The sequence below is a fragment of the Hirundo rustica genome, chromosome 15, assembly GCF_015227805.2.
Source record: "Hirundo rustica isolate bHirRus1 chromosome 15, bHirRus1.pri.v3, whole genome shotgun sequence".
Taxonomy (NCBI): domain Eukaryota; kingdom Metazoa; phylum Chordata; class Aves; order Passeriformes; family Hirundinidae; genus Hirundo; species Hirundo rustica.
The window spans coordinates 12,718,980-12,745,010 of NC_053464.1; the positions used below are offsets into that span (position 1 = coordinate 12,718,980).

Genomic DNA, 26,031 nt, shown 5'->3' on the forward strand with positions numbered 1-26,031 from the left:
AATTTTGGAATTGCTCAGTAGCAGCCACGGAGAATTGCAGTGCGGGTGTATCCCCATCAGCAGTGAGTGCTACCGACATCCCTCCAGCGTCCCAGTGCTGCATCCATCTGTTCAGCATCAGAGCTGACAGTAGTTTAACAGCATTGCTTGATTCTTTGCAATCAGATTAAGACGGTTTTGGCAGCCAAACCCACTTTGATTCCAAATAGACACAACTCCTAATGAGAGCTCATCCCTGTTTGAATTCCCCAGCTCCTGGCGTGGCCAGTGGATGCTCCAGAGAGTGTGACCGTGGTCACCATCGCTCCGGATTTCCACGGTGTTCACAGCGGCTGCATCACCAACCTGAAGAAATTCACCGCCTACTACACGTCGGTGCTGTGCTTCACCACGCCGGGGGACGGCCCTCGGAGCCCTCCCCAGCTCCTGCGCACCCTGGAGGACAGTGAGTACCCAAATTGTTAAATCTGCTTTAAATCTGACCTCGGCAGATTTACCGCTGCCTCTGCAAGCTCTCCTCATGTGACCTCGTGTCCCGTGATGACCTCAGCCAGTTTGCCATAGGTGTTCTTTCAGCCTGTGGCAAATACTTGATTTTTTTGTTGTTGTTGTTGTTTCATTATGGACTAAACCTGGATGAATTTTTTAATGTTGATGATTAGCTAAGGACTTCACAGTCTGGTTCAGCCAACACACAGGGCTTTATGTCTGTGAATCCTTGTGCTCACGAAATCCATGTCCAGGCACCCAAATAAATATGAATTGATCTTCCTAGAAACTGAGCACTGGAACTTCCTGTGGAGGTCAATGATTAATTTACGATTGTTTCCTGCTGTTACCCGATAAATTGAAAATATCTGTATCTATATTATATTGCAAGTGTTTGTGTGAAAGAACCAGGATCACAGCAAGGCAGAATCTTGCATGCTGAAAAACTGGAGGCAGGATGAAATAAATGTACTGGATGGCTTAGCATATCAATTATTTCCTGCATCAGAAAAAGGTTTGGTCTCTGTGGCCCCTTGAAGTTGTTTTCTCAAGACATATTTGGGCCTAACGAGTGCAGTGTGTGTCTGATGCAGATAAATTGCAGTGGCCCTCGCAGCCAACTGTGTCCACAGTGACATTGGCTGTGGCCAGCGCTTCAGGAGCATCATAAACACTGCTGCACATCTGCAGGTTTAAACCAGAATAAAAAGTGTCTAATTTATCCATTAAAGTATTGTTTTTAGAAATACTACTCTGCCTTAATAGGGAACTTTTTGGTTAGTCAGTGTTCCTGTAAAGAGGGATTTGATTGTCGTTAGCATTCGCAGGAGTGAGGTTCAAAGTGCTAATCCAATTTTTCACGAGATACTTTTGAAGGAACCTGGAGAAAATTACTTTCCCATGGATTTTTCCTGGTGTGGTTACTCTCCTCTGTGTACTAGAACAGGTTGCCAGAGGTAGGAATTTAAGGACCAGAAATCTGTGTGGGCCACTAATCTGAACTCCAGCTTGTGTGTCTGGGATGAAAGCAAAAGGTGTGGTGGAAAGGGAAACATGCATTAGGTTCCTCTGTGCATTATCAGCTTTTTTGCCCATTCTCCTAAGGGAAAAAAGCTTTAGCCATTGATGATTTGTAAATGTGTTTGAGTTCATCTGTCTTCTCCCTCTCAGCACGGTAGAACCCCGTGGTTGATCTCAGTGAGTGCAGAAGGGTAAGAAACCAAAGATACAAAACTCCTCGGATTTCACTAAAAGTAATCAGCTGGGAAAAGGAAAGAGTCTGTTAATATTTCTGCTGAAGGAAAGGCTGCAGAAACGAACCTTAAACGCTTCCCACAAAGTGGGAGCAGGGGCAGAGTCATTGCCCTGTCTCATTGAGGCTATCTCAGGGAACAGTTTTAAACATTTTAAACACAACAGAATTCATCAGGAAACCTCAGCCAAGAGAGAACCAGACTTGCATTTTCCAGATAATCTGAGACGTTTCTTGGTGTGTCCAGCTGCATGCTGCAAGGAGCCTCAGCAGGAGAGATGAGCAGGATTGCTTTATTTATTTATTAATCCTGTGGAATTGCTTCCCTGGGTTTTCACAGTGATGGAGAAGTTCCGTGCAGGGCGGTGTAATGCATCTTGGCAGAGAGCTCCTTGAAGCTGAATTGCTTCAGGATTTATGTGGTGGGAAAAAGGGGTTTGAAAGGCCTGTCATTCATGTTCACAGGTGATCATTTTCTGTCTGGATAGCAAAGTTAGGTGATCCTTTAGGAAAACAGGGATCTGTTTGCCAGCAAGCTGCAGGTCAAATAAAACCTGACATCCAGTCAGAAGCGTCGTGTCCTGGCCTGGAGTCACCTGCACCTGTGTTTGCTGATGACTTTAAAATTGGGCTGCAACTTGCAGGGGCTGATTGGAGCAAAGCTTTGTGGGAGTGTGGTTTCCATGTCTGCAGCTCCATGGTCCCAAACTGATAATTCCATGCTCTTGTTGGGCATTCCTGGGATCAGCAGTTCTGTGGTGCTTTGACTACTGGGTCCCGCAGAGTGGATTTGGAAATTTTCCTCCCTGGGACTGCAGAATTGCAAATGGGCTTGTAGCTGACCTACTGGCAGGGCTTTGGGCTTTTTTTTTGTCATAGCTGGAGGGGAATGAGAGGCTGGACTAAACTGAAGAGGAAACAAAACATGAAATTGCAGGCAAGAAATTGCCAACTGATGTCAGTGGAGCTGGAGGATACTCGGGCAGGCATCCAATGACAGAAGCACAGTGAATATAAAGTGAACAAAACCTCCTTTTTCCAGTACATCGACTGAGGACAGAACAGCATTTGGATCAAAAATCAGTCAGGTTGTCTTCCTTGAAGATCAAAACTGAGGGAGGATGGCATATTCTTGACAGTCATTCCATTTTATGCTCTTTCATTGCACACTGGGGAGCTGAAATTTTTAAGAGCTCTTGAGCTACATCATAAAAACCCTTTAAAAAGTTTCACACACTTGTATTCATTTCACAGAAGACAGTTGCCATTATGTTGGACATTTTTAGAGTTGTTTTGAGGGAGTTTATCCAAGCAGTGGCTCGTGACTCTGTCCTTGCTGTGACCTTGCATAGGGAAAAGGCTCCTTCCAGGTGAAAGGAATGCTGGTGGTGCTGCTGCACAAAGCAGATGAACACCTCACAGGTATCCTTGAGGGAAAACAGCAATGCTGTTAGATCTCCACACACGTGGGATGATGACTGGGTGAAATAATTGACATGATGATAGCCAGAGTGTTTCTTCCCACATCGCATTCTCCTCTCCCCTCTGAGAGAGGTTCCAGCCTCTCTCAGCCCTGGCTCAGGGACATATTTCTCCATCCCTAACCCTGCCACGTGAATCTGACCCCAGTTAAGTGGGGTTCACCCATTAACAGCTTTCCTTTTCTGATTTTCCAGAGCCGGGAGCCGTGGGACACCTGAGTTTCACTGAGATTCTGGACACCTCGCTCAAGGTCAGCTGGCAAGAACCTGTAGAGAAAAATGGCATCATCACAGGTACCAGCTGCTATCTCTGCTTTTATTTATTTATTCTATACAGTGTGTGTGGGGGGGGGGGGTGTGGAACGTGTTGTTGCAGTGAAAAACTGTGTAATGGAGCATTTAGGGAGAATTTGGGCTATTGCTGGTTTCCTGGCCCCTCCTCTGGGTAATTGAGATGTCACCAGGGAGTGTTACCCAAAGTACAGCTCCAATTACTGGCAGCTTGTGATTGTGGTTACTGGAAAAGCAGTTTGTGTTAGAAATCAGCTCCCCACAGGGTGTCTGGTCTTGTTAAATCCTCCGTGACCTCCACCTGCTTTCCTGAATTTTTGGAAATTTGTGAGACTGTGCTTGGCCTTTGCCCCAGGGGTGGGGGGTCTGTACACGGAGCTCACAGCTGCAGAGTCTGGATTGGCATTGCTGAGGTTTGCAATCAAGGCCGAGCCTGAAATCAGCAGAATCCTTCCTCTGTGATAAGTGGTCTGGCTGTGGACTGCGTGACGGAATTTGCATGTCATTACTTAATCTGTTATAAACAATCACAAGGGTTCAGAACTCTCTTGTTTCCCTTTGATGAGTCTGCCATTTGACAAGCTATTTATCTATTTACTGTATGCCAGTGTAGATACAACGGCAGCAACTTCATTATTTTTCATAGAGGAAGGTATAAATACTTGAGGAAACCTCTAGTTCTTATCAACAGAGACAATATTGTTTTCAGATGGGGAAACTATTGCAGCTGCACAGGGTGGACATTCCATTTAACAAAGGTTTTCAATGTTCTAAAGCACAAAGAAGGTCCCAGATTTTAAATTACTGGAGTAGTCAGGAAGGGAGAAAATAATTTCATGTGGATCAAAAATAATTTGGGTTTGGAGTGTTAAAATGCTTAGTTTTTTTAGAAGTTGTGTTACCATTTTTAAAAAATGCATTTTAGCAGTTAAAACCCCCAAATTTTCTGACCTTTGACCACTGAGATGTTATATCAGTCTAATTTCCTGAAGCATTTTAACATTGCCAGGGGTGATTATTTTGAGAGGGTTTCACTTGCCAGTGTTTTCCTCTGTGACATGCACCATTTGTGGAGCTGTGTGCCCCCAGCTGCTTGTGGAATCCTCGTGCAGATCATCTCCCGCCTCTCCACCGTGGAAACCTGCCTGAAATATGCACTGATTTAAGTGGCTTGAGAACAGAAACTAATGACTCCTGAAAGCAGAGCAGTATTGATTCAGTAAGGATGGCCAAAGCCTTTCAAGCCCAAATGCTTAAATTTAGGTACCTCCATCCAGGATGATGTAATACTGATCCTTGTTAAGCAGCAGGTAGCAGCCCTGTGCTTGGTGCTGCAGAATCACTTTGCTAAAAACAAGCTGCCCCCTCCCAGAATGGGTTGAAACCTGATGGAGCCAAACGATGGACTGGGTTATATTTGGGTAAATTGTCTCAGAAGGAGCTTACTGAAGATGTTCTCTTATCCAGGACAAAACACCGGCGTGAAAATGCCCAGCAGAGTCTATTAGGAAAAAAGAAACCTCCTTAACGATGCAAATTGCATTTGGGATAGAACAACAGCAAAATTGTTCATGCCCTGAGCACCTCAAAGGTTTAGAGAGGGCTGCCTGGAGATCTGAGTGCTCAGGGAGGCAATTATTCATCATTTCTGCTCGTTGATGTCTTTACTGGACCTTCCTGTTCCCTGCACGGGTGCTGGGAGGAGGGAAGCACGGAGGGGGTGCCCAGCAGCCAACCTGCTCTGGGAAATTGCCCATTACTCTTGCTGTAAATCTCAGTATCTTCCTCGTTCCCTCAGCAAACATTGATTTATGAGGACCTGGATGTGGATGGACAGTTTGTGATTGGGTGTAGTGCTCTCGTGTAGAGAATTTACTCCACATCAACAGAAAATTATTTCTGAAACTCCTGTGGTCATTAGCTCCCGTTAGGTGGAGTTTTGCGGAGTGCCAAAGCGTGGGGGAAGGATCTGTGGCACCTTCCCTGTCCTCACTCACACCAAAGCCGGGGGAAACCCTCTGGAAAAACACACTCCCTGTGATCTAACCAGCCACGTGGCCCAGAGTTCTGCCCAGCTGCCACTCAGGGGGGCTGAGGTGCTGCTTGGGGGTGCAGTGCTTGTTGTTCCTGTCCTTCAGCACTTCGGGGTTTTTCCCCCGTCTGTTTTTGTTATGCCTGATTGCGTTTGGCTTTGTGTCTGCTCACTGTGTACGTACACATTTTCTCTTCTCATCTTTTGTATGACTGGAATTTAACTATACATTGGGGACTGAAATCCCTGACAGTAAATACTGCCTCTTTGCCTTTTCTTCAATTTACTCAGGATATTTTTCTCAGTGAACATTCCCCCCCCCCCAGAAAATAAATACATAGGGACTATGTGCTTAATGGGCGGGAAAGCTGGGTCTCATCCTGTGGTCACAAGGGAGAAGAGATAAAATGTCCAAAAAATAATCATCAGCATTTGATGTATAACCTAAGCTTATCCAGATGGGAGAGGAGATATCTCAATCACTGAAGATTGCCTGGTGCATGCTGAGTGACACTTTCCATTGTCCGTAAGCAACAAATGTTTAGAGGGAGCATTAAAAGTCCCCTGCTTATCTTCCTCTGGTTATTTATTGTCTGCAACAGGCTGCACCCACAGCTATTGAAAGAAAAGGATGTTTGTGATGGTCCTTGTGTGTGCAGCTCCTTCGTGCCTCTTCACTGAGCATCAAATGCAGGGGACAGGCAGCCCCCAACCTCTCTGCTCCTCCTCTGTTAATTCAGGCAACAGAGTCCTTAGACTTTGTCAAAATCTTCCTACAGATTACAATCCTGTCTCTGCTACATCAGCTCTGCTCTGACAAATGGTTCTTAAGCCTTTTCAGAGAGCATCAAAACACCACAGTGTTTCCAAGACATTGGTAAATTAGTGAGTTAATTAATTCCCACTCAGACACTTGTTTAAAACCAGTTCCAGATGAGCATTCAGGAGTTTTGCCCTTCCCTTCTGCAGTGCAGAGTCAGAGCAGCGTTTGTGGCGTAGCTGGAATTGTTGAAGCATCACCTCCTTTTATTGCTGCCCTCTCACCTGCAACGTAATTAGTGACTGTGTGAGCACACTGAGCCCATTTTCATGCAAAATCAGGTTAAGATGAATCCCTGTCAGTGATGGCAGCTCACAAGAGAGGACAGAGAACGTCTCACACCTCTCAGACTCTTGCAGAAATATTTGTCTCACCGTGCTTTTGGCTGGTGAGATGATGCCTTCTTGCTGATTAATACCATGAGGGATTTTGCTGCATCAATTCACATATGTTAATCAGCTTATCATGTCTTCTTATTTTAAAAAAAATTGAAAAAAAAAATAAAATCTCTCCAAGCCCTCCAACTGGTCTGAATTCCTCATCTTAGATGATGGGAACAGGAACCCAGTAGGGAGTTTCTCTAGCCAGTTTGCCTTGCGCATGGTTCACTCAGTGGGATTCCTTTCTGTTAGTCCTTTTCACTCACTTCAATTTCACAGGCATTCAAGAGCTATGTGTATTTTTTTATTTTTTTTTTTTTTCACCCTCTGAGCCAAATCACAAAGAAAGCGGCAATCAAGCAAACTTTTCAGACTCGCTTTCTGGGGACTGGCACAGCAAGGTTCACATGGGTTCAAATGAGAATAAAGTGGGACTGGGCAGGAGGAGGACAAGCAGGTTTGGAGGTAAAATTGAGCAAATCAGACAGTGGAAAGTTTCAAAAGTTCTTGGAAGGCAAGTGGTTATCAAAGAGATAAAAAGGAAAGCCTGGTTATGATAGAAGAATAATATGGAGGTCAGGGCAGGTGCAGCTTTGGACAATGCATTGGCTCCAAGATGGTTTTGAAAGAAAGGATAATGATTCACCCTGCCAAAGGATTTCTGCAAGGAACAAGCGGTGGGGAGTAGAGGTTTTTCAGTTCCTAGAAGATTCCCATAATGTTCCTGCCTGATGGTTATTGTCAGATTAAAATTGTCAGATTTCTAAGTATTTCTAGACAGGCAGCACCAAAAGTTACTTTGGCCTGCAAAGGGAGAAAGCCCCACTAAGCACAGTGGGATTTTTAATTAGACATGCCAGTATATGTTATATTTTCCAGTGTTTCTTCCTGTTTGCTTCCTAGAGTTCGCAGAATGGAAGTCCACCTTTCAGTCAGGTTATTTCCAGGTTTCCATGCCATTTCATACCAAGCATAGAAAAAAAATAAAAGCAGCTGAGACCTCATGTCCTCCTGACAGGGATATAACGCTCTGCAAGGTGCCTGCATCAATTGTTTATTGGAAATAACAGTATTTTTAAAATCCTTGGGTGTTTTATCCAATGTTTAGTTCAAGGAGGGTTTTTTTCCTGTTTATAAAAGGCGATCACAAGGAACGGCGTCGGTAGCAAGGATCCACCAGCGGCCACAAGCACAGGCAGGAATTCTCTGAGTTCTTGGAGAGCCGCGTCCCCCTGACCTGTGGGTGTTTTGCAGGGTACCAGATCTCCTGGGAGGTGTATGGCAGGAACGAGTCCCGCCTGGCCCGCGCCCTGTCCAACAGCACCCTGGAGTACAAGATCACGGGGCTGGCCTCCCTCACCACCTACACCATCGAGGTGGCCGCCGTCACCGCCCAGGGCAGCGGCTGGGTCACCTCCTCCACCATCTCTTCGGGAGTGCCCCCAGGTTGGTCAGCCTGCAGGGAACAAAAAAAAAAAACAACAAAAACAAAACCTGCTGAGTCTTTGTGTTTCTGTGCTCCAAAGGTCGCGGGTTGCTTTGGTTCAGCGGTAATGAAAATTATTTTCTTTGTAAGGCGCTGGAGTTCTTTGCCGCGTAATTTGGATTTAATTTTTGGAACGGACTGAAATGTTAATTTGCAGTTTGAAATTTCCAGGGAGTTGAGGGTGCTTAAATACAAATACAAAAAAAAAAAAAAAAAGTTGTGGGTATGACAATGGAATGGACAAAGTAATAAAGTGGTTACGATACGGAATCTCTTGACATTTACAAAGTGACATCAGAATGAAGCCTGAATCAATTCAAAGTATTGCTTTGGGGGGGAAACAGAGTTTGGGTGATATTAAAAGGGAAAGGATTTTCCATGTGGAAGTAATATAGCTTATGTCAACTGTGGGTGTTTCACTTGTATAGTGAAACTAAAATCTTATTTAGAAGAATTTGGAGCTGTGGCCTGAAAAAATATTTGGGAGGAGGTAGTTCTGTCCCACATTGTCTGAGTTACCATTTGGGCACCTGAACACTTACCCTTTTTCTATTTTGTTTTTAGAATTCTAAACTCTGCCCCATCCAGTGTGAAAAGCAAATTAAACAGCCAATGCATACCTCAGATAAGCTGTTTCAGTTAATACAGAGGTTACAGAAGTAGAATTTTCCAAAGTGGCTCATCACTGAGGGAATCCAATTTTTCCCTTCTCCAGTGTTATTTAACTTTTCAGTGTGTCCTAAAGTATGTTTGCCCTTCTTTTCCCTGATCACAGGTAATTGTGACAAGCTGCAGTCTGGATCAATGCCGTGATATCTGATGGCAGGATGCCTGCCAGATAACAGCATTATCCCACTTGGGCAGGGTTAGTTTATCGATTGTGGTTCCCAAATGTGGAGTAAGAACCAAGAAATCCTGGGTATTTGTGCACACCTGAAATATATGCCAAAACCCTGCCTATTTTTGGCCTGCTGCAGTTGCACAGAGTGCAGCATTATCATAAAATTACAGAATGGTTTGGGTTGGAAGGGACCCGAAAGATAATTTAGTTGCAATCCCCTGCCATGGGCAGGGACACCTTCCACTACATAATTACTGATTATAATAGTTATTTCCGTCAGTTATAAATGCGGGTAGCTATTGGGAATTTATTCTAAACACTCTATATTTAATCTCTTTCCCGGTCTTGCTTTTGTTGTTAATTCAGATGATATTAAAAATGTAAATGCCAAGGTAATCTTGACTGATGGGAAGCAAAGATCTGATTGGGGCTTCAGATTTTTCCTCATAGGAGGTGACCATCTTTATTTGCTACAGGAAGGGGGGGAAAAAAAATCACTTACTTTAATCAGGCTTCAGAAATGCCCTGAAAAACCCAGATTTTATAGGCCAATACTAAATACACTACCCAAAACTTTGAGTTTTTTCCTGTTGTAGTTGCATGTCCTCTAAGAAGTAAATAAGAATTATTGTCATTTAATTCTGGGGAAACAGAAGTGCAGTGGAATTAGGTGATTTGGCAGACCTGGAGCTGGGAAGTGCCTTCCCCTCAGGACCAACAGGGTTTGTTCATCAGGAAGCTCCTCTAAAATAGTCCCTGTAATTCTGTAGGTGGGCTCTTTCTTTTCTCATTTTGATCTGTAAAGATGTGGTGCATGCTCAGAGAGCAGAAATAGTAATGCTGTGGGTAAAACTCTGCCAAAAAGAAAAGGAAAATAACCACAATTGGGGCAAATAGAGTTCTTTTCCTGTTTTTTTTTTATGATGGAAACTGAACGTCAGCTTGTGTTACTGTCTCCTAGACAAAGAGTATTTCTACCTCTCATTTACTTTTCTGTTTCTGCAGAACTTCCAGGTGCTCCAACCAACCTGGTGATTTCCAACATCAGCCCTCGCTCTGCCACACTTCAATTCCGCCCAGGATACGATGGCAAAACCTCCATCTCCAAGTGGATAGTGGAAGGCCAGGTGTGTCCCTGACAAAATTATCTTAATGATGTCTCTGGGGGGTTAAAAAGAGCCTTACTTATGAGTTCCTGTTGGGATTTCTGGTTTTGTTTAACTTTGGACCAGAGCTCCTGTGTAAATGGCCTGGAGTGGCTATCCAGGGGGTTCTGGGAAGGTTGGGATGCAGGGGGTTTTGAAAGGCTCAGTTCAGAAATGTCTGTGTCAGATGAATGTGGGGACTTCTGTTCAGAAGAACAACAGAAAAATTTGATATATAATATATATGTATATATATGTGTGTGTGTGAGAATGCTTATCCTTTAAATAATTCACAGGGGGTTTTGTGTGTGTTCAGAACACCAGGTACACCATAAACAGCACACACAGCACGGCTTTAGTCTATCCATCTATTTTAAAAAGGATTTCAAAGTTTTCTTTAGGTTCTGTTAGTTGTCTTTTCAAAAGTTCGGAATTATTATCTCATAGATTCAGGAGTATAAGAAGAATTGCACTGAACAGTTAAGATATCATTATTCATGAGATTGAGTGTATTTTTCTATCTTGTAATGGAATATACCAAGGTTTTCTATCCAGGCCTCTAGATATGAATAGGATGAATTCTCTTCTCCATCAGCTTTAAACAATATCCTTCTTTCTGCTGTCATTATGCCTTGGAGGAGTTATATATTTCTCATTTGTTCTCCTGACAGATGAGCTTTGCTTCTTCCTTTTCCACCCACAGGTCTTTATAAATACTGTAATCTGTTTTTAAGACCAAATGTTGGACTTCTTAAATCACCGTCACCACTTAGACATGTTGATACAATCACTTCACTTGGTAATGAGGTTGTTGTGAACAAGTTGGTACATTTTGTGCCATTTATATACACATGATGGCATATTACAGAATTAAACACCAAAATCCAATAATATGGTGGCTTAGCACATTCTTAGGAGCATTTTCCTGCTGGGTCACCACATTGATATCGCTAGGAATTTGTTAATTCAGTGAGTTGCAGAATGCTACTGAAGTGAAGCAAATTTGAACGTTTTAAAACTGCAGTGATAATTACTGTGAAGTTCGTCTGCATCCTTGAAGAGCTCTAGGTACAAAAAGTGGTTTGAACAGTCCTTGGTGTGCAGGGGAGGGTCTTCCTTGTTCACACTCACCAACATCCCATGCATCACTAGAAAAGTCCAGGGGTTTTTGGTTCTCATAGATCCAGGAATTAATTTGCTCCTTTTGGGGAAGGGGCACAGCCAAGTCCTTGCAGAATCTGGGCAATCCTTTTGACCACAGCAGCTCTACAAGTTTCTGCTGCACCACACCTCGCTGCTCAGCTTCAGCGCAACAAGAAATGTTGCTCCTCGTGGATTTCAGGATAAAATAAAAACTCTTGCTCACCTGATTAATGAAAATCAGTTCAGGTATGCAGTGAAATTGGTGAGTCCTCAAGGATATAGCAAATCCTGTTTCCAGGATGACAGCTGTGTATAATCCTTTGTTCACAGCCCCTTTCTGCCAGCACTCCTCTCAAACTTTCTCCCTGAAAGTGCAATTTCACAGCACTTTTAGCCAATCTAAAGCAGAGCTCTCCTTGTCCTGCTCCTCTTCCCTCCCCCCATCCCACTTACCAAGACTTCTCCTCCTCCTGCCGTCTGTGTGTGCTGACACAGGACCAGACCTGGAGCTGCTGCGAGCTTTGATCCAGCCAAGAGCAGACGAGTTTCAGACAGATCAGCCCTGCACAGGCTGTGTGTGATCAGAACATTGTGAGGGGAGGGGGTGTGAACACGGCACTGGGAGCAGAGAGGGGCAGGAATGCCTCTGTCTCCACTCGGATCTAAACTGCCTTGGACCTGCCCTCCTTTCAAAGAGCTTCTGCAAAATTGTTTTTTGCTACCAGCACCACTCCAGTCTCCATTTCTGCCTTTGATGTGGTCTGTTCTCAGCTGGGATGCAGGCTGATGTTGCAACACCTGTATTTTAGCACGGACAACCATAATTGCTCCTTAGGACTGTGTTGGATTGAAGGGCTGTGGTTGTACAACACTGAAGTGGAGGGAGGGGTTTTGTCCTTCTGGATCTCTCATCTGCTGACCCATGTACAGCTTTTAATAGCAGTGTTAAGTGTTTCATGCCTTGGCATTAAATTAAAAGCCACTTAAGGGGTGGTTTTGCACGCTCTGATTTTAAAGCTGATGGTATTGCCAAGGGACAGGATGACATTCAGCTATAAAACACTAATCCGCGATGTGGGCACTTCATCTGTGTCCCTCCCCCTCTGTAAGCTGAGCAACACCTTTGCTTTGGACATCCCTGATAATTCTGACTCTTCTCTTCCATCCCTACTGGGAATTCACCTTTCACTCTCAATGTCTGAGTCCTCACAGACAAAATTCAGCTGTTTTGTATTCACAAACACAACCAACCTGCCACCAACGTGTTTTTCTTCTTTGTTCCTTTATTTGGCAGAAAGCTTCCTTGGTGAGGGCAGGTCTCGAAAATGTTCCAAGTGCTCCAGTTTGGCTGAGAGCCATTTTTGAAGTCTGATACTTCATGAACAATTTGGATGAGAAACACAGCTGGGAATTCCAGCTGACATGAAATTTCTTGAATCTGGCCTTGGTTCCTGCTTTTTGTGCCTGGGTGTAAATTCATGGGAGCCACTGTGGAACTAATTCTTTATTATGTCAATGAACATGAGAGGAGATCAAGTCTTTAAGAGTTTAGTGTTGGTAGATACTGAAATATCAAGCGTTAAAAATCCCATTTCTGTGTTTCTAGTGAAGGTACATTCTGTACTTTTGAAGGGATTTTTAAAAAAATCACTAGATTGTTTCTTTTCCATCCTTTTTATCTGGACTCAGGACTGGAGGAAACTGGATTTCCAAACAGAGAACTGCAGAAATGTACCAGTGCTGTTTAAAAAATATTTCTAACATTTTTTTATTTTTTTTTCTATTACATAGAGTATGATTTAAAGGGAAGAGGTTCAAATATAACATAAAGGTTCCACTGACACTTGTTCAGAGGGACCAGCAGTTCCCCTGCCTTGTGGCATTGACACTCATGAGTAACTTGTTCCTCCACAAAGGATTTCAGTAAATCCTTCCAGCCGTCCTGTCCTCTCAGATGCAGTTAGAGCATATAATGAAGCTTTTCAATTTTCAGCCAAGAATGACTACAAATCCTTCCTGGTATCCATGCAGTTTCACGCTTGCACTCTCTGGCGGTTGCAATCTAGTCTCATGTTTTTCTTATGTTGGATTTTTCCTTGGGTTTTGTCAGGAAAAAATGTGTATAAATGGATCATGGAATGGTTTGGGTTGGGAGGGATCTTGAGGATGACCTTTTTTCAACCCATCCTGGCTGTGCCCTGGTGGGTGCTCAGTCCACACCACTGAGCTGATTACAGAATCTGGGATAAATTCTGCCCAGTCAGGTGTGTTTTTCTGGTGAATAACACTATTTTCAGGCAGCACAAGGCCTGCAGAAGGGCTGAAAACTGTTTCTGGAGAGGTATCACATTTCCTGGAGCCACGGGTATATGGGTTATTATAGAGAGTTTTTGCTTAAAGCCTTTCTGCTGGTTTTAGAGAGGTTTTTGTATGAATGTCATGGTGAGCAGGAGCAGAGTCTCAAAGTGGTAAAACCTTTAAAGTATTATCTCTGTGTTGCCTTCTAAAGCTGTGAGTTGGGAAAGAAGTTACAGCTTTACCCATGAATTTGTGTGGTTCTGTGGGGGAAGGCAGTGACCCAGATAGGATCCATCCATTGCACCAGGTGATTCTCTGGGTGTCGTTTTCACTTTGGAGCTGGTAAATAAAGTGTCTGAAACTCTGACAGTTTTATGCCCTTGACAATCTCTAAATCAAAAATGGCTGAATCGATGTAAGGATTTAGTGGGAAAAAAAAATTGCACCCGGGCTGACATCCCCTGAACCGAATTTCTCCCAAAGCGATTTCAAAAGTGTGAGTTATGGACCTCTAAAACGAGAACTCTGACACATCTTGAACTATAGCAGGACACGGGGTACCTCTGTAATGTACAGAAACATTGTGTTTTCCTTTCCTGCAGTTAGTACATCGTAACTGAAGTTTTGGAGGCGTTGCTGTCTTACACACATTATTTTCTCATGCCAGATTATTTTGATCTTTTTGCATTTTCTTTCTAAATGTGAGAATTCTGCAACTTTGCTCATGCAGAAAACGTTGAGTCATTTCATAAAATATGCAACATTTTCCTTCGCAGAATTGGAGAAGCTAACACACGGGGAAGTAAAAGGTTCTGACATCACTCCCAATATTGTTTTACACTGTCTCATTTCTGCAATAATAAAGGAATATGCCCTTTTATTGGATGTATTGCCTTGGGAGCAGCTGAGGGGATGAATATGCGCTGAGCAGCGATGGCTGATGGTTATTGAGCACTCTACAAAGAGTCTCGAGGGACAGAGGTGTTTTCAATGTGGCAATCCTGGGGTCCCTGGGGGCTGTGGCCCCGTGGCACAGGGAATTGGGAAGGTGCAGAGCGTTTTCCTCCAGGAGTTTTTATGCTGATGGTAACAGAAGAGCAGTTGGTGCCTCATCTGCCTCCCAAAACAAAGCACCCACGAGCGCGTGTGATCTGTCAACAAACTCCATCCTGCTCTGAAGTGTGCATACACTGTTATCCAGAAAAACAGCTACGAGAAAGGAGCCTTTAACTTCACTTGATGTTCTTCAGAGCGGCTCAGAGTGGGCTCTCCTGCCCCTCAAAGGACTCTTTTATCCCAACCACTGCCTGTGGTTCTTTCTGCCCCGTGGGAATCCCTTTGTACTCTGATTCTTGAAACTGATACATTTCCTCTGATCTGACATCAGAGTGTTTCAGCAAAAATAATTTTCTTTTTCCTTCCACAGGCTGAAACTTTGAATCTGCTATAGATTTTGGGGAAGTTAAAAATGTAAAGTCCATCACTGAAGGTTTTCTTCTAAGGCTCACTTCTGAGAATATATACAACTACATATACAGATATATAAAAAAATAAATGAAACTTCTTCCAAGCAACATAGACCTAGCACAAGATCCTTAATATTTCCACCTTTGCAGCCCACCAGAAAATGTTTCACTGAGTCAATGTCAGCCCTGCTGGGCCATGTGGTCCTTAATGTGTATTAATGACCTGCCTGCTCTGCACAGCAATTGCAACCTGTGGGCTTTTTTTTTTTCTTTTCCCCTCATTATTTTGTTAGCAAGAAAAATTTTTAAAAGCTCTTACTGCTCTTAGAATACAAAAAAGACAACTTAGTCACCACTGGAGATTATTTGCAGCCTCCCGAGCACTGTGGATTGCTGCTATACTGCAGCAATTGGAGGTGATGCTGCTACGTGTAATATTTGCAAAAATAAGAATTTACTGTAGGCTTTCCACAGTATTAATAGAAAATTCATTTAATAAAAAGTGTTCTCCGTTTCCTTGACTGAAATCAACGCTCTCCTCCTTTATTTGTTTGTGTAGGGCTTTTTTTCCTCTTAAATCTCTTTATCAACTCTTTGTTCTCCAGGTTCAGTTGAGGGATTTTCTGTTTTACCTGTCTCAACTTGTTTCCCTTCAGCTTCCACGTCCACAGGCTTCACTACAATTTATGGAGCTTGGTTAGGATTGGGAATTTTTAAAAGGTCCATAATTTTCACTACCATCTGTTTTATATGTTGTTTAGTGTGTGGCAGTGACCTTGATCCCCAAGTCTGAAAGGCCCCCAGGTCTGTTCAGTCACATCCTCCATGGAATCAGTGCTCTGCTGGGAAGATCAGAGAGGCTTCTTTCCACAGAGCAATGCAGAACTTATTTCTCTGGCCTAATTTTCTTTGTGTCATTTCTTCACGCACAAACATAAATATGCAGCACATCAAGTCCTGGGTGAGCGAAGAACTAAAAGGTCTATAAATAAATCAGGCTGCTTCTCCTGAAGGGAAAAAAAAAAAAAAAAAAAAGTGAATGAAACCTAATTTTCTATTTGAAGTACTGGGGGTATGCGAGGTACTTTGGGCTGTGGTGCCTGGCGAGTGTTTGACAGCATCTGTGGCTGTAGCTCGTACACAGAACTTGCAAGGGATCTGTTTAAAAAAGATTAAAGGAAATAGCTCTTTACACAGTGGGTTGTGAGCTTCTGGAATGTGCTCCCACAGCAGCCTGTGGGAGTAGAAAGTGTCAGTAGGTTAAAAAGGGAGAAGGTATCCCTGTGGATGTGAGGTCTGTGAATGGACACTGAAGGGAAGGGATGCCCAGGTACCCTCTGCCACCCTTCAGTCAGGGAGGGAATTGGGCTACACCCACCCTTTGTGGCAGGGTTGGAACACCAGAGGAAGGTGCTCAGTGCTGGGGAATTATTCCAGGCGCCTTGCCTGAGCTCCCCTGGGTTTCAGCACCTGCAAAGCTCCCAAGTGAAGCCCAGTCATCCACCCCTTGTCTTCTCCCCCTCTCCGCTCTCCTCCCATGGCTCTCAGGCACAGCCCTGCCCACGCATGCTGCATCTTCCAGGTCAGGCTCTGGCCTCTCTCTCATTCCCTGCTGGCTTCCTTTTTAGTCCTGATTCATCTTCATTTAATCTCCAGGAAGCTGCACAGAAAGCAATACTCAATTCTCATCAGTGTTTAGTCCCTTCTAGCACGGCCGTGGCTGAGGGCCCATGTTGGGCAACATGTTGTGATTAATTAATACAAAGGGTTGCTCGTGGAAAAGTCTGGTCTAAGTGCAGAGCAGCAGATGAGGTTAAAACACTTTTGTTCTTTGACTTTGTTCTTGTTTCTCTGTCTTCATTTCCATGGCATTTGCCTCCATTGAGACTTATTTAGTATGCATCAGTTCCTGCGAGTTATTATCAAGGCTATTTTTCATTCTCTTATATTACTACTTGATACTTTTGTATTGTGGCAGGAAGATTGAGCAGGGTATTATTGCTCTCATGGTGTTTTTTCTGGCATGGTTCTTATCACAGGATCCAGTGAAGTCCCATCAGGTACAAGGAGACTTGGCTAACTTGGCTGGGTTTTCTCCTTACAAATAACTAGTCATATAAAAATCAGTATTAGCTGGAAAATGCTGTTTAACAGCATTTGTGCTTCCACTGCTGTGATGATGCGCATTGTAAAAGAGATTACATGTATTTATTTCTATATGTATTTATACTAATCTGTTTTGTATTCCTTCTTACCTTTCCCTTGTACAGGTTGGTGTGCTGGGTGATGAAGAAGAATGGGTGACTCTTCATGAGGTGGAGAATGAACCTGATGCTCAGATGCTGGAGGTACCAAACCTCACTCCTTACACTCACTACAGGTAAGAACAGCAAGTAATCATCTTCAACATGGGAAAAAAAATTAGAAAATAGCAGCATGGAACAGCTTTTCTAATCAGAAACATATGGCTGGGTTTTGTAATCTGAACAAAAGGGAAGAGCTTCGTTGTTTTTAGAGGTTATACTTAAAATTTCTAATCTGATATTGTTAATTGTAATTCACATAAGATCCAGTTGATAACATTAAGAAGGAAATTCCTTTACAAGTAACTGCTGTCCTGTGCCTTCCCTCCCTGAAGAGAGCACCAGTGGAACATCAGCCAGTGGCAAATCAATCGTCGTTAAACTGGTGCAAACCTGTAATTACATATTTGCATCAGCTTAAACATCACTTTATTGACTTAACTTGATCTGGTAACATCAGTTAGATTAAACCTTTGTTGATAGGAATTTACCAAGTTAAGCTTAATAGATATAAGCAATGCCTAAACTGATTGAGGTGACTCTGCATTGTGGGTGCACCCCAGTTAAACGAGATTGATTTTTAAATCAATCCAATCCAAGCGATGCCATGGTATAGACAAGACTGGAGAATCTGAGGTACTCAGCCCTAATGAAAAATACTTTCATGATCCAGCTTGCTAATGTAGAGGTTGGTGGAAAGGAGATCCAGGGACAATTGTTAAATCAGCCCTCTAGAAACTTGTCCATTTTGTGCTGGCTGAAGGGGCTATTAACTAATCCATGTGCTGTTGTAAGCCAGGAGTAGGTGCAACCAAGGAGTGCTCATGTAATTTACAACTGACTCAGTGCTGGCCTGTTAATTTTCCTCCCTTGGTCACAAACCTAGGAACATATTGAATTTTTCACTAACTCTCCACTGAAGTGTTTTAAACCTCATCTTCCAGAGCTAAACGCTTTACTAGAAGGTCTTTGAAAATTTTTTTGAACTTAAGCAGAGATTTCTGGTGCAGAGGTTTAGGAAAATTATCTTCAGGTTAAGAGGATTTTGCTCTCCTCACAGAGAGGGATCCTAAAAGCTGAAAAGGCAGGGATGAGCAGGAAAGTGCAGGTTGTCCCACAGTGCAGGGTTCACTGTCTATGAAGAATAAGGGAAACTTGCAGACCCAGAGAGGTGCATGGAGAAACATCTTTGGGACAGCAAATAATGAAGAATATGAGAAACTTAGGGTGATTGTTTTTTCCCAGTTGTTAAACTTTTTGATTTATCTTATTCTTACATCTCATTTGACTCTTGTATTCATTAAATTCCAGAGTGATCCCACTTATGCTGGAATCTTTCACACATCCAGTTCCCCTCTGATTTTTTTTTCATTTCAAGGCAGCTCCCTGAATTTTGCCTATGTTTTTTCTCTCCTGCATGCACTGATAGGACCTTTTTCAGTTTTGCTTCAGTGCTGAGCAATTTTATACCAGTCTCTGAAACCTAGACAGCTGTTGCCAAATGGATTCGTTGTCCCCTAATCAGCTTCAGTCGTTGCCCACTGAGGAAATGCACGGTGAGAGCTGATTATCAGAGCACATCTTCACAGGCCATTCTTCTTTCCTGTATTTTGGGCCAGTGTTTGAGAGTGAAATCAGGATGGTGTTTGTTTAATGTGTTTCCTTCAGTGCACTTTGGAGGGAGATCAGAGAAGGTAAATAAACATTGCTGTGTTGACTGTCTCATCCTTTTCCCAAGTTCAGTCATTAGGTCCAAATTAAGTTTTTAATGTGAGCAGGTCACATATTTATGTGCAAATGCTGGGTGCTTCCAGTTGCTTGTGAGGGTGAGATTATCTGAAATATACAGCACGTCTTAATTATGTGGTGCTCCTTGTAAAAAAAGATTTTCCTAAATCTTTTGTGACCCAGTAAGGATTTCTATTGTAGAAGAGATGGTTTCAAGCAGAACAGGGTATTTTTTTAAAGATGCATATCCATATTAAGTAACTTAATCTTTCTTGTGCAGGAAGGCTGAAAATGCCACACAGGGATAAATCAGCCTCTTTCAACGAGTAATTGAGGGGAAATGTTATCACCAGTATATTTTTTATATTGACAGGGAATGAGACTATCCGAAGTTTGATATTTTAATACCTTTCTGAATGTATTGTATAAGCATCGCCAGAGAAAATCACTTACTCCCAGCATAAGCTCATCAGGCTTGGTATAATTAACATAAATTTCTCACACAAATACCTAAGTTTCTAATAGACCCTAAGCTAATCTCATTTTCATTTTTTAAATACCTGAGAGGATCTGAAAGCGGCTACCATCAAGCATTCAGCGGTGAATACAAGGGGGACGCGCGTGCGGCGACCTTTGCGGAACGTTTAGAAAGCCCCTAATTCGTATTTTTCCACCTGTCCTCCCGCCCTGGAGGAGCGAGGGAGCGTTCCCTGAGCCCTGCCAGCTGCACTGGCTGCCTCTTTCCCCGCTTTGCTCCAGGTTCCGGATGCGGCAGGTGAACGTGGTGGGCTCCAGCCCCCTGAGCCAACCCTCGCGGGTCATCCAGACGCTGCAGGCCCCGCCGGACGTGGCACCCGGCAGCGTCACCGTGCGCACGGCCAGCGAGACCAGCCTGTGGCTGCGATGGGTGGTGAGCAGCTCGAGGGACGTGGGGATGGGGTCGGGGATGGGGCTGCTCCCCCGGGGCCAGGGCAGCCCTCCCAAAGTGCTTCCTCCTCCTCCTCGGGCTCGGCGCGAAGGAGTAACGGCCAAATCGTTTCCTTTCCCAGACTAGTCGGAAATCTGAGCCTTGCCTTAAGTGCCTTATTAATCAAATAAATTGCCTACTGCCACTGTTTCTGCCACTTCATCAGGGGAATGTGCCTGCGTGTAAAAGCTTGGCTTTGAGGAGCTCCAGGACCACGGTCCGGGTCAACGCGTGGGGCAGGAATGGGGCGCTCAAGCCAATTTGCTGCTTTCCAGGGCTCGGCTCTTTGCTCCGTACAAAACGGTCCTCGGAAGGGGCACCCCGGCCATGTGGTTCTCAGAGCTGTGGTGCAGCAGCAGCGAGGCTGGCAATCCTGTGGGAAGATTAGATTTAGCTGAAACGGTGTGGAATTATGCGCTAAAACGCAGAGATAAATGATTAATCGCGAAGATGCGGCAATCGCTGACATCGCTGTGCCCTTTCGCCGTCTCAGTTACCTGCAGAGTTGCCACGTTGGGATTTACTTGGCAATTAAGCTGCTCCAGAATGGTTTTTCTTCACCCCTGTTAGGCAGAATTTTCCACCGGGGTTGCCGCGGTGTGAAGTTGATGAAGCACAGGTTTCCTTTCGCCCAAATGTTAGCTTTTCCATGCATAAACTCATGGCTGGAAGTCAAAATCAGGCTGGGAGCAAGAGGGTTTTTCTCCTGTTGGGAAGGAATAATTCCAGTTTCTCAACCGGACACTGCACTTAATGCTGAACCTTGTCAGACCAAAACCTGAATCTTGAAGGTGTCACCTCATTTCCCACAGAAGAGCCATTGCAGTGCCTTTGAGAGACCCCACACGACTCTGTCATGGCTTTTCTGTGTGAATATCATGCCCACACTGGTACTGTATCCAGACCTCCGTATCTTCCATCAAAATTAACTCCAGGTTGTTTTAAGAGCCTTTTAAAACATTAGGATTGTGCTGCCTGGAAAACTGTTTTCCTTGAGTCGAACTGCAGGGTTTGGGAGAAGCAACAGCCACAGCTAAAAATGACCTGATAAACGCTTTTCATGCTTAATAACATCAATATTTGAAAGTGTTTAATCTCTTTTATTTCAAGACCTGCAGGTGAATCTGTTTTCCCCTGGGAGCTGGGGATTCCTCCCTTCCTGCAGAATGAGGGTCACGTTTCTAGCCCTGCATGCCTGCGGGGTAGAGTCTTCTAAGCTGTGAAATGTTAATGTTATCCAGCTTTCCCAGTGAATCAGAACTGAATCTCAGCCATCCGTGGCATCGTGTAGTTAGTTTTGCAGCAGAAAAACTCCAAACTTCATGAAGTAGGCTAATTATTTCATATTTTAATCTCTGAAATTGCTTGGGGAGTTAGAATACTAGAATGAATCTCTGCTGATAAATGAGGAGGCAGAGAGTCAGTAAAAAAAAGTAAAAAATGTACGATAAATGAATTTGTCACATGCTTCAGCAATTTATCATTCATTTCCATAATTAATCACAAAGCTCTGAAATATATTGTATTCATATCATCTCTGTTGATACACCCACAGCAAAGGCCTTGATTTTGTGAGCAAACCTACTTGACTCAAAAATTAAGGTTAAAAAAAAAAAATCCAAAGTAAAACTCCAAACAGCACAGAAACGTAGAGAACAGGGGGCACGGACCAGAAAATCAACCTCTTGATCGTTCTTGTCTTGCTGTGGCCTGTACACGGGTTCAGGTAGCCGCGTCCTGACGGGAATGTTGTGTTTTCCTGTGTCACTCGCCAGCCCCTCCCTGACACGCAGTACAACGGGAACCCCGAGGCGGTGGGGTACAGGGTCAGGGCGTGGCGCCTGGAGCCGCCGTCCCCAGCCCTGCTGAAGGTCATCGGCGACCGCCTGGCGCGGGAGTGCACGCTGGAGGAGCTGCAGGAGTGGACGGAGTACGAGCTGCAGGTCCAGGCCTTCAACGCCATCGGGGCAGGGCCCTGGAGCGAGCCCGTCAGAGGTCGGACGCGGGAGTCGGGTGAGTCCAAGCACCACATCAGAAAACCCAAGAAGTTCACCACTTTCTGCCCTTTTGTGTTCAGATTTTAATTTTTTAGCTTGGTGTTTCGATGTTGGGTGGGGTTTTGGGTTTGTTTGGTTTTGTTTTTTTTTTTTGCTTGCTGAGCCGTTAAATCTGAAATGAAATTTAAAAAACCAAAAAACAAACCACTATCTTGAGATGCACTGCAGGCAAAAAGACATACAGATTTGAAGGGTTATTTCTCTTTTTTCATTCCTACCTTGCTTTCATACACAACCCTTCCAGTTTTTTTATTTAAAGCAAAGAGAACAACTTCTCCCCATTTCTGCCCCAGTGTGGACAGCACAAGGAGAAGCTCGTATAGAGGCTTTTCTGGCTGAGATGCTCTCTCATGCCTCCTCTTCCTCCCCATACCCCATTTCCCCTAATCCTCCCCTTTTCCCTGTCTGCTTCTAGCCTGAGGCACATTTCCTCACAGCTGTGGTTACCCGAAATTTCATTTCAAGCACCAAATAATTCTGAAAGGGCACAAGTCACGTTAGAGAGCTGATTACACAGAGAGAAATAAAATAATTACCTGAGCTTCTGATGGCACATTTTCAATCCTGCCTTCCAAAATTGTGTGTACAAGGCCATGTAGGCATAACCTGCTCACAGACCTAGAGCAGCAGGGCTGCATTGTTGAGCTGAATTGTCCAGGCAAGCACAGAGACTTCAAATATCAGAAGGAAACTGTCGCTCTCGGGCAACAGTAAATTACTGTTAGCTCAGGAGAGCAGCAGAGACAGATGTTGAAAAGCTGCTCTCTGGCTGCTGACTTCCCCAAAACTTATTTCCAGGCCTACCCCACATGCAGCTGGAAAATGGAAAGTTATGTTGCAAGTTAATAACAAAGTGGGTGACGTGTGTGGTTTAAAAGTTTAATAATAAATCTGTTTGCCACGCTTATTTGTGCAAGGCTCAACGCTGATATCTTTTTCCTCTTATTCCTTTGCGATTTTTGCTTCGTTAAAGAAGTTTTTTAAAGGGATTTAATCCTGTGCATGTCTGTGCCCCGTGTACCACGCGGTGCTCCTTGGTGGGAAGCGAGGCCAGGCACAGCAGGGTTTGGTCTGCTGGTTCAGATAACTGTGCTTTGAACTAGCCAGGGAGAAAGCCAAACAAAGTCATCCCCCTCCACTGAAGTGTTGCTTTTTGGGAAGGAGTAATTGCAAAGAGATTGCCAGGGGTATTTCGAAGAAGGCTTGTGCTGGAGTTAGAGATAGCACGGCCCAGACAAAGCAGTTCTGTATCGTAATAAAAAGATATCACCTCCTCCACTTTCGCCTCTCCGCCGCTCTTCAAACACTTCTTTTGAAATGTAGTAAATACTAAGATTAAGTCATTTCATAAAACCTTAGGATTACAGCGCTCTTGCTCAGCATCTAAAGATCAGAGGTTATGCGTGGATCTGGCAGTTTCTGTGGCAGTATTAAGGGAAGGTTGACTTGAAACTGATTGTGGGAGGTACACAAAACCCAGGATCAAAATAACACAAAGCTGTGATCTAGGCCGTAAGGACTCATTTGGTTTTTTCCATGTGTTTTCTTTGATACTGACATCTGATTTCTTGCACAGAGCAAGTCGGGGCTCAGACTTTTGGCTGTATTTTCCGAGATTTAGAATATACAAGATGTGCTGGCTTAGCAGCAAACTGTATGAAAACACTTCAGGGAATCTGGAATTAACCTGTGTGCACAGTCAAATGGGGTTAAAGTGCAAATAAAAGATATTTAAAGCTGGAGAGAAAGGTCAGGGCACTTCTAGGTCTGTCTTCAGGACTATAAGAAAAATTGTATTTGTCGCTCATGTTCTCAAAGCACTTCAAAAGCAGGTGTCCAAAATATTTATTTTTCCGTTTTTTTAGATACAGAGTCTTAAGGAAGTTGGTTTGGCTGGTGCTGGGGGTTGTAAGCGTCCCCCACAGCTGGCCAGAGGTGGCTTGGCCAGGATGATGAGGTGCTCCATTGGCACAACTCCTGGTTCCCTGTTTTAACACGATCCAAGGAGATAAGGAGTAGAGTCCAGGCACTAAACCAGGCCATGGTATCTCCAGTGCAGCCACTGGAGCCCAAAATCTTTATTGGAAATAAAGCTCTGTTTGAACATTTGTTTGTTTTAGGTTGTGCAATCACAGCTCTGATAGCTGAGCACAAATGCCAACGACAAATAGTGGGGCATGTCATTACAAGTACTTGCTGGTTTCTGGAGCTCTTGAATATATAAAACAAATCAAAACCAAAGAAACTATGGGAGAATAAATAATGCTGGAGGTTTTGGGAACGCTGGCATGAAAAACAGTTGGAAAATCCTAAAATGAAAGTCTGGGATAGGGTTGCAAGCAGCTGAAGGTGGAGGGAGATGAATTAGGATTTTTAAACAGGACAGGTTCTATCAATCCAAAATGTTTTCATAATGTTAGAAATCAAATAGCTCATTAAATTTTACAGTGTAAAATAACTGCAGAGTAACAAGCTCAGGTTTCCACTCAATAAATTGACAATGACAGTAGGTCCAATATAGAGAAAGCAAGAAATTGCAGAGGCATCTGATGTATTAGAGCAGCCTTGGCAGGGCTGCCTCCTCTTAGCTACAGACCCTCCTGCTTTCAAAAAAATTCACCTCAGACACACCCAACGCAGCGCCTTAATGGATTTTGTGCTCTTAATATTCAGCTGCATGAATGTGTACACTTGTCTTACAGCGTGAGCTACTGTAGGAGCATGGTCACACATCCATGGCAAGGATCAATCTCCCGGTGCTTGGGAGCCTGACCTTGGCAGAGCAGTTACTGTGCAGTGATGGAGCATCTCTTGATAATTCAAATGTGGTCCGGTGTCACTGTGGGAATCTGTCAGTGTGTACAAGCTGAGGATTTGGCCTGCAGTGCCTAATTTTAGAGGCAAAGTGGATGTGTCCTGCAGCTGTGCTACTCTTGCCGTGAACCTTGCTGGAAATTTGCACTTCTTAGCTGACATCAGTCAGATGTACAATGTGCCACTTTAATTTTCGCTTTCAAAAAGAGTGAGGGATGTGCAGCTAAAATGAGCTGCAAAAATGCAGAGAACCACTGCATCCCACTCTCTAGCTTTCCTAGAAAGCCAGAATACAGAGTAGCTTATAAAAGCTCCTTTTGGCCCAGTTAGAGACATAAAACGACATAATTTGCTGTGTATCAGATGTGGCTGTGTCAGATGTGGAAAGAGGATACACGATTTTAGATGCCAAAGTGGATAACCTTAAAAACTTGAGCTGTTATTGAAGTTCCAGTGCAAAGTGCCAGTAACTCTGTGATTTCCTATGTTTGATCTTCTGAAGTGCTCCGTGCTGGCACTTTGCTGGATTAGCTCATCGTTTAGTTTCCGTGCTTCCGGTTCATTTTGCTCAAACTCTGGGATTTTTTTTTTTTTAGACACTGTTGCTTGGCTTCTGTGCTGTTCTTGCAGGTTACTAATGAGAACTCAGCTTTTTGGAGCTTATAACAAAGTCCTCAGTGCAACAGTTTAAGGAAACCAGCATTAGAGAAGGGAGCTTGCAGAGGAAAGAGGGATTATGTGCCTCACTCACTAATTAGTCTTAGCAAATGATAATTTCTTTGAATCACAGCTTCCTGAGAGAGGAGAAGGGCCAGAGAAATTAAGGTTACCTTTCAATTCATTCTTAAAGGGTTGATCAGAGTCTGTTACTTGATAAAACACTGGCAACAATAAGATCCATAAAATCACTTGCAGGTCCTGAATTCATATAAGAATAAAATTCTCAACACTGAGGTGGGAACTGAAGATTTAAAGCTCGCTCAATGAGCACAAAGATTTTTTGCCATTCAGGCACTGGACTTAGATTCCTTTCCAGCG

At 43.8% G+C, this 26,031-nt stretch overlaps 1 protein-coding gene across 5 annotated transcripts in view; it reads left to right on the forward strand.

Annotated features, from left to right (window-relative positions):
- Positions 1–26,031, forward strand: part of SDK1 (sidekick cell adhesion molecule 1) — a 384,927-nt gene that overhangs the window by 280,686 nt on the left and 78,210 nt on the right. For all 5 annotated transcript variants that reach the window (XM_040078744.2, XM_040078745.2, XM_040078747.2 and 2 more), the window contains 7 exons: positions 253–445; positions 3,418–3,516; positions 8,000–8,191; positions 10,078–10,199; positions 17,395–17,504; positions 19,915–20,065; positions 21,898–22,135. In XM_040078744.2, coding sequence (XP_039934678.1) covers positions 253–445; positions 3,418–3,516; positions 8,000–8,191; positions 10,078–10,199; positions 17,395–17,504; positions 19,915–20,065; positions 21,898–22,135 — 1,105 coding nt within the window. The remainder of the gene's footprint in view (positions 1–252; positions 446–3,417; positions 3,517–7,999; positions 8,192–10,077; positions 10,200–17,394; positions 17,505–19,914; positions 20,066–21,897; positions 22,136–26,031) is intronic.